The sequence below is a fragment of the Caloenas nicobarica genome, chromosome 15, assembly GCF_036013445.1.
Source record: "Caloenas nicobarica isolate bCalNic1 chromosome 15, bCalNic1.hap1, whole genome shotgun sequence".
NCBI lineage: Eukaryota > Metazoa > Chordata > Aves > Columbiformes > Columbidae > Caloenas > Caloenas nicobarica.
In genome coordinates this window covers 14,723,174-14,737,962 of record NC_088259.1, presented here as the reverse complement: position 1 = coordinate 14,737,962, position 14,789 = coordinate 14,723,174, and the positions used below count along the sequence as shown (strand labels likewise).

At 41.8% G+C, this 14,789-nt stretch overlaps 1 protein-coding gene across 1 annotated transcript in view; it reads right to left on the bottom strand.

Moving 5' to 3' along the window:
* The window catches only part of BCAS1 (brain enriched myelin associated protein 1), a 44,984-nt gene that overhangs the window by 26,247 nt on the left and 3,948 nt on the right, over window positions 1-14,789 (bottom strand). Inside the window, exons 3-6 of the mRNA XM_065645685.1 lie at window positions 12,024-12,607; window positions 6,427-6,561; window positions 5,792-5,836; window positions 1,470-1,610 (exon numbers count right to left, since the gene is read on the bottom strand). Of these exons, the coding sequence (XP_065501757.1) occupies window positions 1,470-1,610; window positions 5,792-5,836; window positions 6,427-6,561; window positions 12,024-12,607 (905 nt within the window). The remainder of the gene's footprint in view (window positions 1-1,469; window positions 1,611-5,791; window positions 5,837-6,426; window positions 6,562-12,023; window positions 12,608-14,789) is intronic.

The window sequence follows — 14,789 nt, the reverse complement described above, 5'->3', positions numbered from 1 at the left end:
GGAGCCAAGAACTTCTTTCTGTGGTTAGCTCTAGTGCACAAGCGGTAAAAAGTAGTGTAATGCCATGAGCTGGCTTCAGCAGTAATGCTGAAAATAAGTGATTAACCCTTCCAAGTGAAAATTCCATAAGTCAGTCCAGTTATGCTGCAAAACTGACATGCAATGCAAGGTAAATATACATGGATGGGAATAAAAGAGCTGAGAGGGACCCAGCTGCCAAATGCCATCCAAACTCAGCCTTTGAGGTCAGATGGCTAAATCCCATTCCATCAGCTCATGGTTTATATTAGGATGTACCTTGCTGTTTGAAAACAACATTCACACTAGAGTTAGTATTTTGTAAACGCAGGACATTGAAACCCAATGTTTATTAAACGAATAGTAAATCCTAACAACTCATTGTCAGATTTTGAACTATTGGAGAAGAGACATTGCACCTTAAAAAGTGCCAGCCAGTTACGTTTTCTACCAGGAAGTCCTAATTCATCATGAACAAGTAATTAATATTTTAATTGTATTAAATATCAAAATGATTAGCTATCGATGTAGTATATACAAGATGAGATCTTAACTTTAACCTGTTGACAAGAATGGTAGATTAAAACCATTGGGAAGATTATTATTCCTTCAGTAACACACAGATGACATTTTTATCTCAAAAATGAGACAGTAGAAAGAACATTTCTGTTTTGAAAAGATCTTAAAGAACTCTCTTTGCCTCATGTCCTTGATTATAAAGCCCCCTACTCACCAGAAATTCCACGTGGGTGTTTTGAGTGAACATTAAATATTAATTACTTTCCTCCTCCAGTGGAAGGGTCTCTGCTGCTGCATTCTTTGGGCTAAAAAGCTAGAATTCTCTCAATTCTGTTTCCCTGCCACTTTAAAGTATCCTTGAAAATCAAGCTTTTTCCTTCCAAACTAAACTTGGAATTCGATCAATTATTTTTCTTGTTTTCAGTAAAAAGTAACTATTTCTGAAGGAAATTCCATGTTCCAACCTTGTCTGTGCCACATCAGATGCCCCAGTTCCCCAGTTTTAACCACATCACAGTGCATGCTAAGGCAATGTGGATCACAAAGCCTTAATTGTCGTTGGACTGAGCACTTAAACCTGTCCTACAATCGCAGGCACTGTTCACATCTGCATAATTCTTTGTTTATCAGTACCTCTTATTTTGAGCGTCCAGGGAACTTTAGTCAGCGTTAGTAACTGGGAAGCACACAGTAAGGAAGGTTAGAGGAATTGTTTCAGAATCCTGAATTCACAGATGGTATAACAAAAGAAATGTTGCACATAAAGATGGTTTTTATAAAGCATGGCAGAGAAATACTCGTGCCAGTGGTTTTCAGTGCACAGCACAGCTGGCCAGATGCTGATTGCAGTTACCAATTAAATCACTTTGCTGTGCGACAGGAGCCATCTGTTACTGCTCAGGGTTCTGCTCTTGCTGGAATTTCATACAGACCTTATGCCTAAAGAGTTTGCTAAATGTACTGTGTCCTAGCTTGGGAGACTCTGCCTTCTTTTTCTTGGCTCCTTTAGTTTGGGATTCTGCCGCTGTCTTCGGAGCAGGTTGCCCACCATGGCCTTTTTCCGCTTTTGATCCCTTTTGTAAAACACCATTTGAAGTTGAGTACTTATTGCACAGTTCTTACTTGGTTCATGAAAAACATTAAAGCACTCATACATGTTGTACTGAAACCAAACATTTCCTTATTTCCCTGGACAACAAAATGCATTTTTTTCTGAATGATTGCTCAGTTCTTCTAAGACTTTCTTCCACTTGAGTAGTGAAATAAGTCGAAAACTAAGGCAATCCAGCTGACTCAAATCACAATTTGCCCCTAAAATCTTCATTAAATTGAGACCCAGGTCCCACAAAGACTGAGACTCCTGAACTTAAAATTCATGAGTAACCAACTGCGTTTGGGTTTTATAATTTTAAAATATGCAGATATATGAATAAAAATATTTGAAAATATTTTCGTTCTTTTTATTGTCGTATTATAGGGACTTAAAATTGTCACATTATTTAGGAAAAGGACAGTATGAGTATTCATGATATATGCTACATAAAATATTTCAAGTTTTCACTGATGTTCATGAAATTAGTTAGGAATGATAGATAGACTGATACTAAAAGTGTTGAGTGAATACCGCTTCCTTCTCATTCCATTCTAAATACCTGCAGGAGGCACTTGTTTTGGGGATCATCACCCGCTGATGTTAGATACGAGATCTCTAAAAAACTAGGCAGCACTTTCAAAAAAATTCTACAAAGGGCTATAAAGTAAAGAAATATTAATGTTTATATGGGAAAGAAACAGTATCAGGCCATTTTTAAGAAGTGGTAGCAGACTATCTGCAGCTCAAGGCAGACCAAGTAGCCCTGCATAGGATAGAGGCGAGCCTGTTCAAATACATGACTTTTCTACAAGTCTTGTAAAAACTTGACTAGCATTTGCTAAAATGTTCCATTTAACTTTCACAGCATTGGAAAAAAGTATTTTTTTAAACCATAATTCAAGTACGTCCTCAAAACTTACTGAAGTCACAGTTGTTGTCCCACCCCCACATCATCAGCAGTCTTAACACAACCCTCTGGATTTATCAGTGCAGGAAAAAAGGCTTGAGTTTTCATGTTACGAACAAGAGGCTTTTTTTTTCCCCCCCTCCTTCCACACCATTTTTATGTTTTCAGTAACAAAAAAGGAGGGGAGACACAAAACCAGAAGTATCCAAGGTTGCCTAACTAAGCTTCAACATAAACAAGTTAAGGCAGGTGTCTGTTCTATGGTAACTGCACTGTATATGCACCCATGATATACGACTAATCACAAATAATATGGTGTAGCATTGTTCAGTGTTTCACTGTGTCAGGTTTTAGAGCAGTAAGATGACTTTGTGAGTAACTAGTATAAAAGAGGATATACCATTTCTTTTACTTACTACTTGCTAGTATCCTGGACTTCATTCTGATTTCCCTTAGGCAATTTTGTTCCCAATTTACTTAAGAATCAGGCCAACATATAGTGAAGAAATACAATTTTTTAAAATTGTATTTCAAGGGATGATGACTCGAGCATTCACCCTCTGGGTAATTAGCTTGTTCCTTTGCAAACTTCATTCTGTTTTCTCCTGCACTTGAACAAGGCAAAAATAAAAGCTTCCAACTTAGTAAAAAGCTTTGTCAAAAAAATTTTTTGAAGTGAGTTCACAAAAAATTCTAGGAACCACAGAACCACGAAGAGATCCAAAGTCTGAAGAAACAGCCAGCGTACAGTATCTGCAATGCAAAGCATCAAGCACTGTGGTAGGAGGAAAGGTCCAGAGTACCAAAAGTAGCAGTTAAGAGCACGTTGAGATCTTGGTCTCAAAATTGTTTCATTCAGTGCAATTACATGCTTTCTACAAAGTGTTTTGTGCTATGAAGAGGCTGGGGTCAGTTGTGTAAAAACTGGCCATTTTTCCATGCTGTACTTGGTACGATTCCCGGTATTCCCTAATGTACAACAGCGCGGGAACAAGTCAGGATCTGCTGGAGAAGGGTCAAATAGATAGTCGGGGGCAGATCTGATCTGAACGCCACAGTTAGTAAGAACTCGCAAGGGATCAATTAACCCAAGGCACTATGACTCAACTCATGTTCTACTCGTGTGTTTACACGGATGAAATGACAATTGCTAAGGGTGCGCCCCGGCTGCTGAAAGCATACCTGTCTTTAGCCAGCTGATTAGAGCCAGAGGCATCGCTGACGACAGCATAGTGGTGCAGAACCACTGAGTTCAGCCCCGCTGATGCCGCACACCTCCGCGTTTCTGCAGGAGGGAGCACGCCGCCCTGCTTGGCTTTGCAGCGGGCTGGAACCGTTTCTCAGAATTAGGAGAAAGCTTGTCTGTTCTCTCAGCCATGGGAGAGCACTGCTGAGACACTGGGAGCGTACCAGCCCTGGTGCGATAAACCCCAGCTCCTCCCTGCAAAGGGGGTGCATGAGCAGCCAAAATGAGAGTGTGACCAGGAGCCAACGTCGCCGCGGTCCCCGTGCCGGTCGAACCACGTGAAAGCCCCGTGGCACGCAGGGGAGCTCAGACTGCAGCGGGGGGAAAGCCTCGCTTCAGAGCGCACCTTTACCACCAAAACAGAAGTTATTTCTCAGGGGGAAAATGGCCATTATTTAATTATACATGTCAGCTGTAAAATCCACAGCTTCTTCTGTATGGCCATTGGCAAGTGAACCTTTTTAAAGGTATTTTTCCTTTAATATAGTAAAAATGTCATTATTTGTATCAGGAAAACACTAGTGAAGATAAAGGAATTCTTCATAAAAAACTACTCCCATTTAACCTCCCTATAATGAGTTTGCATATCCTGCTAGTCATCCGGATTTGTTTACCCTCCCAGGTGTGACAGCAAACCAAACCCAAACAGCATATTTGTTTCCAAATTACAGTACACCTGCACCAACAGGCACCTGTTACAGAAGCACACGGGTGCGCTTGAGAAAGTCAGGTATGCAAAGGGGACTGAACAACTGGATTTTTCGGGAGCTGTTGAAAGAGCTGCAAGTCTCACTGAAACAGTGCATTTTGATAGATGCCTTTTCTGGACATCTTAAAAAACACCCGTCGGCCTTGGTGACAATTTCCAGAAGTACTGAGCTATAATCAAGGAGTGATGTGTATCCCTCATGTACTCATCAAGCTTTCTGGAAAGACTGACTTCAGTCTATATAAAAAGTCGAATCAGACAAAAGGAATTAAAAAAAAAAAAAAAGATGAAAAAAGTGTTGATGCCAATAGTGATTTTGGCTATCTAATAGCTGCACGGAAAGACCCTTTCCTTTTTTTAGAGTTTTATTATTTATTCATTAATTAAATTTTATCATAGGCATTGCAAGAAAAGCTTTAGTTATCACAGTCATAAGAATGTGCAAGGACATTTAATTTGGAAGTTTCCAGTAATTCAGTGATATGCGTGTAAGCCACCGAAACACCACAAGTCAGAAAGCAGCTTAATATAAATCATCTCAGTTCTGCTTCTGTTGAAAGTATTCTGAGTTTCAGCACTAACTTAACAGGGAAAAAAAAGGGGAACGGAGAAGTCTTTGAACACCTATATTTTTCCACTTTAAAATATCGTTTTCAACTTCAACTGTTTTACAGTTTAAATTTTTGCGGAGTGTGGTTCCCCCCCTCGCCCAAGTTTGGCAAATACTTTGGGTCGATCTGATATTTTCAATATCTCTAAAAATTCAATCTCTCTAAAAATCTCTGCCCGTCCTTCTGTACCCCCAGGGGGGACCTGCAGTAGCTTTGGGCTCCTGCCCCCCCAGCTGCCACAGGCTGGGACCTCCTGTGTCCTCCCCAGCAGGACGTGGCAGCTCCAGCAGGTGTGAAGACGGATAAAGGAGACACACACACACACCGCTGGAAATGAAAAACCGGCAGCTTTGCACAGCCCTATGAGCAAATGGATTTTTCTGTGGACTCAGGAGGGTTTCACTGCAGAGACCTGTAGTTTTAGATCAAGGACAAGTCAGAATAACAACCAAAAGCGTTACCAGGTCATCATCAACCTTCCAGAAAATGCTACAGTTCAGACCTTCATTGCAAAAGTGCAAAGAATTGCACTATTTAAGCTCATCTTTCTTACAAATTTATTCAGGGGGAAAAAGTATTTTAATTACTTCAAATGGTAACATCAACTGGGGAAAATCAACACAATGAAGAGGAAATACCTGTGTCAAAAACATCTAGTGAGCAGTGACAGAATGAAGAATCTGCCTACCTTGTCTTCAGAATCACTTTTGGCTTCGGCTTTGCTTGGGGAGACCTTAAATGTATTTGAGAAAAAAAACCAGACCAAACCAAAACAACAAAAAAAAAAAGTCACAACCAATTCCGTCTTTCAAAATATCTGAAAGATTATATGTCTGAAACTAGCAGTTTTTTCAAGCACAAAGGCGAAAGTAGTACAAATATTGCTTCCCCCCCCCATATGAGAAATATTGTAAATGTTTCTTAAGAACAGTTTAAAATCAATGGCTAAAATGAAATATATTCGAACCAAAGATATACTATTCAAGCTTATATGTCTGATTAATCCATAAAATTGAACTCTTAGAGCTATTACAAAATAAAGTTTCATCACGCAGAAAATCCGTAAGATGGCTAAATACCCCCAGGTCTACAAGTATCTATGCAGCAGAAATTTTCCAGAGCGGGTCACCATGATTTGATCATCACTGCACTGTACATACACATCTCTATCACTCTCAAGTCATTTTCTAAGGCATCCTTCTCGGTTACTTCTCGGTGCCCATGACAGTGAACATGCTACATTTAGCTCAACACGTCCACGTGGGATTTTTATAAGCAATTTAAAGCATAGCCTAGAGATGAAAAGGGAAGGCAGAAGCTTACCAGTGTTTTAAGGAAACTCATGACGGGGTTATCTACTGCAGCAGCTGCCTGGGGGTCGTCTGGTTTTACCTCTGCTAGACGGTTGACACCTGCTGAGTCCTGCCGTAGGTCTTTTTGGTTGCAGTCATCTATCTCCTAAAAAAAAGAGGGGGCAGAGTATCCTCAGTCCTAGCATAATTTCCAGTGGAATGCAAAAGTAACATTTGTGACTTGCATTATGTTGCTCTGAGAGTCACAACCCTAATTCCAACCATAGTTCTCCAGCCTACGTATTCCGAACAATCGAGCATTTATACATCTCTTTCCCCTCTTTTCTAATATATTCAGCATTTGCTGTTGGTTGAAGGAACATTGTTCTCAGCTACCAAGTATAACAAATACAAGTAAAGTTGCACCCAGCACCCCAAACAACACCACTTTTCTCTTTTCAAGGCTGAACTTGTGAATAGGAACAAACACTGAGATTTTGGCCTTTGATGGCTCAGTGTCTGATTGTACCATACGAAGATTGCTTCCGATACTTTGTGTTCTGCAATTCCAGATATAATTTTAACCTAGCAAACACAAACATGGTACAAAACAATTAAAAAAGCAAGAACCAGAAGTAATTCTTCTGAGCCAGATGGAGCTGCCTCCTTTCTTCCTGGAACTACAGTTGCCAGAGCCCAAAAATAGTTTTCCAGTGCTCAAACACAACTATGTAATATTAAGTTATTCAGTTTCTGTTTAGACACCTAAACAAGGGTCTGTTTTTTAAAAAAACCTCTCCTTAGACCAGTTTTGGAGAGCCTGGCACCCTTTTATGCTGAATTTTTCTGCCATTGTGGCCACTTTTGGCATGAGCCTGCACAGGTAAAGCCAACACAAACCTTGCTCAGGAGAGAACAGCCTGAGACAGGTTCTCATGTCCCATTCAGCATTTCCTTTTTAAAATTTCCGTACTACATCAGGCTAGTAGTGTCTGAGTCTGTTACCAATAATTCTGCTCCCTTTTGTCTATCTGTCTACTTTGTAAATGCAGGGCTGGATCTGGCAGCTATTCTTAAAGTTAATTGTGCCTAGCACGATGGCGGCCTCGACTTTGGTAGGGGATTTGAGACATTGTTGAACAATCACAGCAGAGCCATAACTCCTCAGCAGAAGTTATCACCCCCAACTATTTAGACAGCAGGAAAATAAAACTTAAGAACATGTCCAGGTGCCTCCAGTAAACAGCATCTTTGCATTACTGCTCTCAAAGACTGTCTGGATGTCTAAGTGACATCAAGGGTGTTTTCCTAATCTGCCAGTTAGACATAGTTGTTCAGTGCCATTTTTACTAGGAAAAGTTAAAAATAAAATTATACTCTTGAGAGCCTTTCCCTATACTGAGCAATTAAAAAGGCCACAATATTTGTATAGGATTTGCAGGGGACATACATTTCTGTAGGTCACTAAAGGAATGAATAGACTAAAGATCTGTAAATGTTTTAAAACTTTGGGGGGTTGATTTGGCGTCAGGAAATATGAGCATGGGATGACCAGTTTCCATGCAGCATTTAAAGAGTTAAAATACACAAGGTTCTACTTGCAAGAACAGACTTCTATCTAATTCTCCACCCACCGTTTTCCAAGTTTGCCCGGGAAGAAACACAGCACAGTAGTTCAGAGTGCTTCAACAGGCTCTTAAGAAGTTTCTGACAAGGGTCTAACACACCACTTCGTCCAGCTGCCAGTTACGGGTCAGAGCGGCTCCAAGAACAATCTGTCCCATGCAGAACACGCGTGGCCACGCCAGCTTTGGCAGCCCTGCTGCCAGGAATGCCATCTACAGAGCTCTGGTCATATGAAAGATGCTGGCTCCATTTCAGATATTAAAGGCGCAACAAAGGCTTGAGGCAACAGACCGAAGAAGGAAGAGACAGAAGATATGTTGCTAAACAAAAGGAGCTTCATTACTAGAAGTAGTTGATTCTATCAAACTCTTCACTACTTGATGTTATCAAACAAAAACAAGCAAACCTTATTTTTACACACACGAGCTCAAGCTCTGGTGTTGGGCTGTGCTCTGTTTAGGAGGAAGGGATCTTTTTGCCCAGCACTGGGTGAACACAGGTGTGAGCAGCAGCAGATACCACCTGGGACAAGTGCAGAGGTGACAGGTACCGCCGCGGGCAGCATGTCCCGCCCAGGGCATGTCCCTGCTGAAGCCACACTTTGCCCGGCAGATGCAAAAGCTCTTGCAGACTGTGCAGAATTTGAGGCACGATACCATCCAAAACCATCCCTGAGCTCTGACTTGCAGAGCTCAAATGGCCCCGTAATGACTCTCTACTGCACGGGGAACCCTACATCAGGATTCCCAGGCCAAGGCTGCCATTAGCTACCAAGACACAACTCAGATCTGGGCTTTGATAGATGCTGTGATCCATCTTGGGCTTTCCTGGGAATACTGCCGTAGGAAGGAGCACAGACTCAGGCCATCAGCATATAAATCAGGGAGAGATAATGTGGAGTCCTGCAATATCACATTTTCAGAGCCATAGTCAAATAACCACAAAAACTCTGTAGCAGCTCACTGCATAATATGCTGCGCAAAGCCCTGGAGGCAAATAATAATGAAAGAAAACTCTACAAGGAACAGAAGAAAGTCAGTATTAGAAGTTAACAGATACTGTGTAAATGTTCGATTCATTTCTTTGGGGAGTCAAATTTGGGAGTAATAAAAACCTTAAATACTTATACTGTAGTTTCAGTTCAGTCATTAAAAAAAACATATCAAAAGAATGTATTCCTGCCAGCACTTTTGTTTGTATGAATCATGGCTCAGTGAAACATTTCAGGCATATAATTTATCTTTTCTTTGGCTTACATAGTAAATGCTTCATGAATTCATGAATTCTGTCCTTGTTTTAATTATGCTGTGTTCTGAATGTAGTTTTGTAGACCACAAAAATAAAGAGTGGTTCACCAAACACAGAATGTTTGTGCAGCTCTTAAGCTACAACTGTGGAGCCTCTCTCTTACTTACCAGCAATGCTGTTTGTTTTGTGTTGGCACTCAATTCAGGGAAACTTTGATTTGCTTTTAGCTTTTACAGATACTACAAGTCATAATCCACCAAAAAAAAAATAAAAAGAGACACTGTTGGCAGCAATATCTGGATTTTTAGTACAATTATTTGGTAACATTTGTAGTTACTACAGTAACAGCAATTAAATTAGACTGGGTCATTCTCCCACCCTACACGAGAACTAGCAAATTTAGAGGGAACAGAGGGCGACTGTGCTGCACAGCAGAGCAACAGCCTTTGTTTTAGAAATGGACTTAAAGTAAGTTTGGCAATGTATCAGAAGTGTTCGGTCCCAGAAAAGGTCCTTAACACCTCCCTGCCCCCAGCATATGCTGCTTTTCATATTTGAGGAACGAAAGACAAAAATTATAGGCTGGAAATTCAAGGATAAGGTTAAAGTTCCACTCTCCCCTGTGCTAGAGTTCTGCTGCTGTCACTTATGCTGAACAACTTGAACCCCGATTTTGTGAGTCCTCACAGATTTTCAGTGGTACAGCTTTAGGCTCACACGGAAAAGATGTACAGGCGCTTCTGTTGAACAGGAGACTTGTCCTCAAGCAGGTCCCCAGGCACCAAAAAGCTGTTGTGTGGGCGAGGATCCTGCAAACACACACATACCAAACGTAACCTCCAGCTGAGGAGTGCCTGGGATTTCCAGATTATTCCCATTAGTGAGGTTCAGGATGTGAATGGGTATACGACGAAGATGAAAACAGAGTTCAAAATGAATAACAATTCAGAACGAATAAGGGAGTATTGATATAAAAAAGCTCGATCTGAATGAACAGTGCTTCTAGTAGCTGTTTAAATTGGCAGAGCAAGACTTAGATTATCTTGTTCTGTCCCCTGATGGTTGCTCGTTACAAGCACTTACTTGAGCTTTCCCAACATATTTGCTACCAGAAAATATTTAACTCGGACTTCTGGTTAAAGTCACTTCAGATTGTTGTTTCATTACAGAGAATTTCATGCTGTACTACTTCCACAGCACAACCCATCACCTTTCACACTCTGTAGCCTGCAATCACAGCAAAATAGGAAATGATGAATTTTTCACTTGATTGTAAAAGTAACAATTCTTGCGAGCCGCAGGCAAAAGTTATTCTTCGTGTGTATTAGTCAAAAATATTTGCAGGAATTTACAGTGCTGAAAAGCTACAGTCTTATAAGCTACAAACAGAGGTGCCAGTAGGCAGTGAATAGATTATTCATTCTGAATTGCTTACCCCATTCTGTTTATGTAGTAAATGAGTTGATATTCTGCTAGGTTAAGACTACGGAGTCTTTAAATGTGCATGTGTAGCTGTCTGAAATACCAGTAATGGGTCCCGCTTTTGAAAGGCAATGGTCAAAACCACAACTGTTTAGTCTTACAAATGAATCTTCAGGAGAATATTACAATTTATAAGTTTATACAAGAAATGTGATCTTCAAACTTGAGGAGACATAGGACAGAGCAGACAAGGTAGAAGAACAGAAATTGAAGACACCATTTGGGACAACGTGCAGTGTTGTCAGTGCAAGCAGTGAGCATCTTGTGAAGTATGTCTGACCCTGTGCAAAGCCTTGGCGATCATAGAGCCGTCTAATTTGAAACCCTGAACTAGGCCGATAAAAGCAGTCACTATTAAAATGGCATTTACACAGATTCGGATGAGAGGGCCATGCGGGAAGTTCCTTCCTCCTGTTCCTGGTGTTGGACAGGATTTGAGCCGGATCACCAGGCAGTGTATACTGGCACCTCCCCGGTGGAACTGCTAAGAGTTATGCCACTTATTCTCACCCAAGGATGGATTTTTTTCAATAGTTAATTAACTGAATATTAGTCCTATAGTATATTTGCCGATATTAATCTTTGCAGGAAGTGTAAAATCTAAACGCACGTCTGTTTTCAGCTCCTTTCTTTGATTAGTGTGCTCTCTCAGATGAGTTACTTAATTTCTTATGTCACATTTTCATCCTGTAAAACCAATTCTAAGGACCACGTTTCCTTGACTAAAAAACCCACAATAGCTAAGAGTGCAAAAATTGCTACTGCAAAATATTCCTTATTCTGGTATGTAGGGTATGCAATTAGCAACTATTACTCAAAATAAGTAATTATTTTATAATAATGGCACAAAACACAGTAAAGAACTCCTTTGACCCATTCAGTGTCAAACTCCAAGCTCCTAAAATAGAAGAAACTATTTTACTTTCAGGTATTTTTGCTTTCATTTGTAGCTGGCTGCTGTTCATCGTCTTGGCAACTGGAACATGAACACAGCTATCCCGCCCAAACCTTTTAGAGAAATACAAATGACCTCAAAGTCAAGGTCAGACGCCAGCATTTAGTCATGTAGCAAACACCAGAGCTATTGCCGGTCCACCACAGGGTCTCCCATAGCTCTGTTCAGCCACCCCTTTTGGGGGTCACCTGCCGTAATTTTTCGAGCAACACTGGTGAATTCACACAGCCCCCATCGCACCAAGTTGTTCCTGCGCTATTAATATTCCTAAGTGGTTTCATTAAGAGGGAGATGGATATTCTTATTCAAGCACTTGCCTTCCCCTGCGGGACGCTGTTTGATGTGCTCCGTAATCCCGCAGCCTCTTTCGCTGTGATGTGCCCGTCAGGAAGGTCTGAAGTCTGTCTTTCCTCCTGGGTACCAATTTGCGTTCTGCTCCTTTCCTTTCCCTTCTCCAGTTTGAAGATCCTGTCAAAGAAGGTTACTTGTTTTGGCTTTGAGATGGCCACGTCCTCTCCCTCAGGTGTCACGGATGCCGTGAGATCGATGTCATGAAGCGATGCTGCTGACGGGGCCCGGGGCAGGTTTTTATGTGCGCCCTCCTCCCGCCCAGCTGCCGCGGGAACCTCCGCGCTGTCACTTGCTGCTTTGTTCGCTCCGGGCGCCTCCGAGCTGACATCAAGTTTTGCCGATCCAACCGATGAATCCGTCGCTGGATCTTCAGTACGGCCTGGTACAGACCACGCAAACGCGAAGACAGAGCGGGATTTAGCAGATGGCAGCGCTCTGCTGGCAGCGCTCCCGGGGCTCTGCCCGCCCGCCTCGGGAACCGGGCTCTGCTCCTTTGTCTTCGGGGAAGAAACGGCCACATTATCCCGTGCAACACTTGCCTTTGCATCCGCTACAAACAGAAGCATAAAACAGTAATTATCCAGTACAGCAAAGGAGTTATACTGGTTGTACAATTAATCATGGTGGTCTCGCTCTTTAATAAACTAATTCCTAAACGTGGAGCCTCGGGGAGGACCACACAGAGTGGAGCTTGTGTACAGACCCTGTTGTCTTCCCATGCTAAATACAAGCTGCCGCTCATCTATCAGATCTGTCCATCTGAATTTCTTTCCTGTCATTCCTCATTGAAGTCAGTGCAAATTTTATGTTCTCTGTAGCTCTCTCAGCTGCCAAAAGTCAGATAGGGGCTCAGGTTTTTGACCACTTAGCCCACTGGACATGCTAGGGATATTTTACTTCCCAATTAAAGTAGCGATACACACACACACAAAAACTGGAGACAAAGTTATGTATTAATATATTATGCTTTCCTCTAAATGGGAAAAAAGAATGGAAACTGTGAGGGCTGATTTCATTTCCTGGCTTGCCAGATTCCCCAAGGGCTTTGCAGTCATATCCTATTTCATTCATTTTTCTAATGCTGTTCCTTGCCTTGCTGCCCGCTCTCCATAGTGCAGTTTCTACTTGCACTTCTCCTCTATGTCTGTAGGTTAGTCTAAGCCTGATTTGAATAGTTATAAATCACATCTGAGCCAGGCTTTTTATCCTTACGTTGCTGACTCTTTTTACTCACAAGCAATACGGCTCTTAATCACATTCCCCTCCTCAAAATTCTCACAAATAATCTCCCCTTGCGTACACACATGGCCACACTTCAGATGCAAACAAATCTTTCATCTTAAAAGTCTATTTTATGACTTATATTACAATGGCACTTTTATAATACAGCTGAGGTGAAAATCCCTAATACTGTATGTGCAGACAGAAGGAAAAGGCTCCTGCGTTACAGAAGACAAAAGAAAAATATTTCTTCTATCTGTCTTGCAGATGGGAGATTGAATCGTCGATTACGTGGTGTGAAAGCCCAGTAAAGAGGAGGCGGCTTGTCGAGAGGTAATCCTTACTGCTCCCCTCAGCCCCAGCCTCCCTTCCCTGCTTTGACTGGAATATGTATCTGATTTCCCTGTCAATCACCACCACGGATTTCAAGCGTGAATTTAGATCTACTTAATTATAACTGTGAAAAACTGTCAGCCTGAAACTGACTTGTTAAATTAGAATTTTTAAATTGTCAGTTTCACTGTGAAATTGAACATATTTCAAATTATAATTGTAATAGTCTCGTCAATATTATGCCCTTCACATTTTACCTTTACAGAAATAAAACCCCAGATACCAACAAAACCTAAAGCGCCTGTCTTCAATTTCATTTTTAAAATTCATTTGCAAGATTAGAAAAGCAGAACATTTTTAGAACACAGCTTTCAAAACTACCCATTTGCTCTTCACAGCAAAATTCGCCCACCTTTCCACCCCTCTCCTGCCCAGGACTTTGCATAAGAGCACAGAAGCGCCAGCAGGCGCTGTGGAATGTGTGTCCTGCAGCTGCGCAGGGACCCTGGCCACCGCCCTGTGCAAATGCAAGAGGTGTCAGAGCCCCAGCATCCAGCTGTGACATGCCCATGGCCTTAGCTCGGTAACCAAGGGCCCCCACCGGACCCTTTCCTCGCCATCCAGGGCTCGTCCTGACTGACAGGAGGTGGGATCCTCCGTAAACCCCAGAGACGAGAGGTACTGGAAGATGCCAGCGTCGGTCTCGAGTGACTTCACGGAAATCCTGGCCAGCAGCAGAGGTAAGAGCTGACGAAGTCAGGGCTGTGGCAGCAGCATCCACAACCGCAGCCGGTGTTTTACCAGCTGCCAGGGGGGCTGGGGCTCCTAATTTCTCTACTTTAACATTTTTCATCAGACATTTGCTTTCTTATTGTATTTTGGGCATATACAAGAACACAGGGGGGCCAGAGTACTTCTGTTCAACCAAATAGATTTTCACTTCTTTGTGTGCACTCTAAGAGAGAAAACGTCTTTCTGCAGGTCCTCTGTTACTATTCATGTAAGAAAGTGGCTCACACTAATAAGAATCCTTTGCCAGTAATATTCTTTTGCAATACTCCATGAGCACCATTTTTAACATACTGACATGCAAATAAAAGGTACAAATAACTACCTATTCAACTAACTATTCAGCTATTCAGTCAGGGCCACTAAATATCAGTTATAGTTTCCTAAGC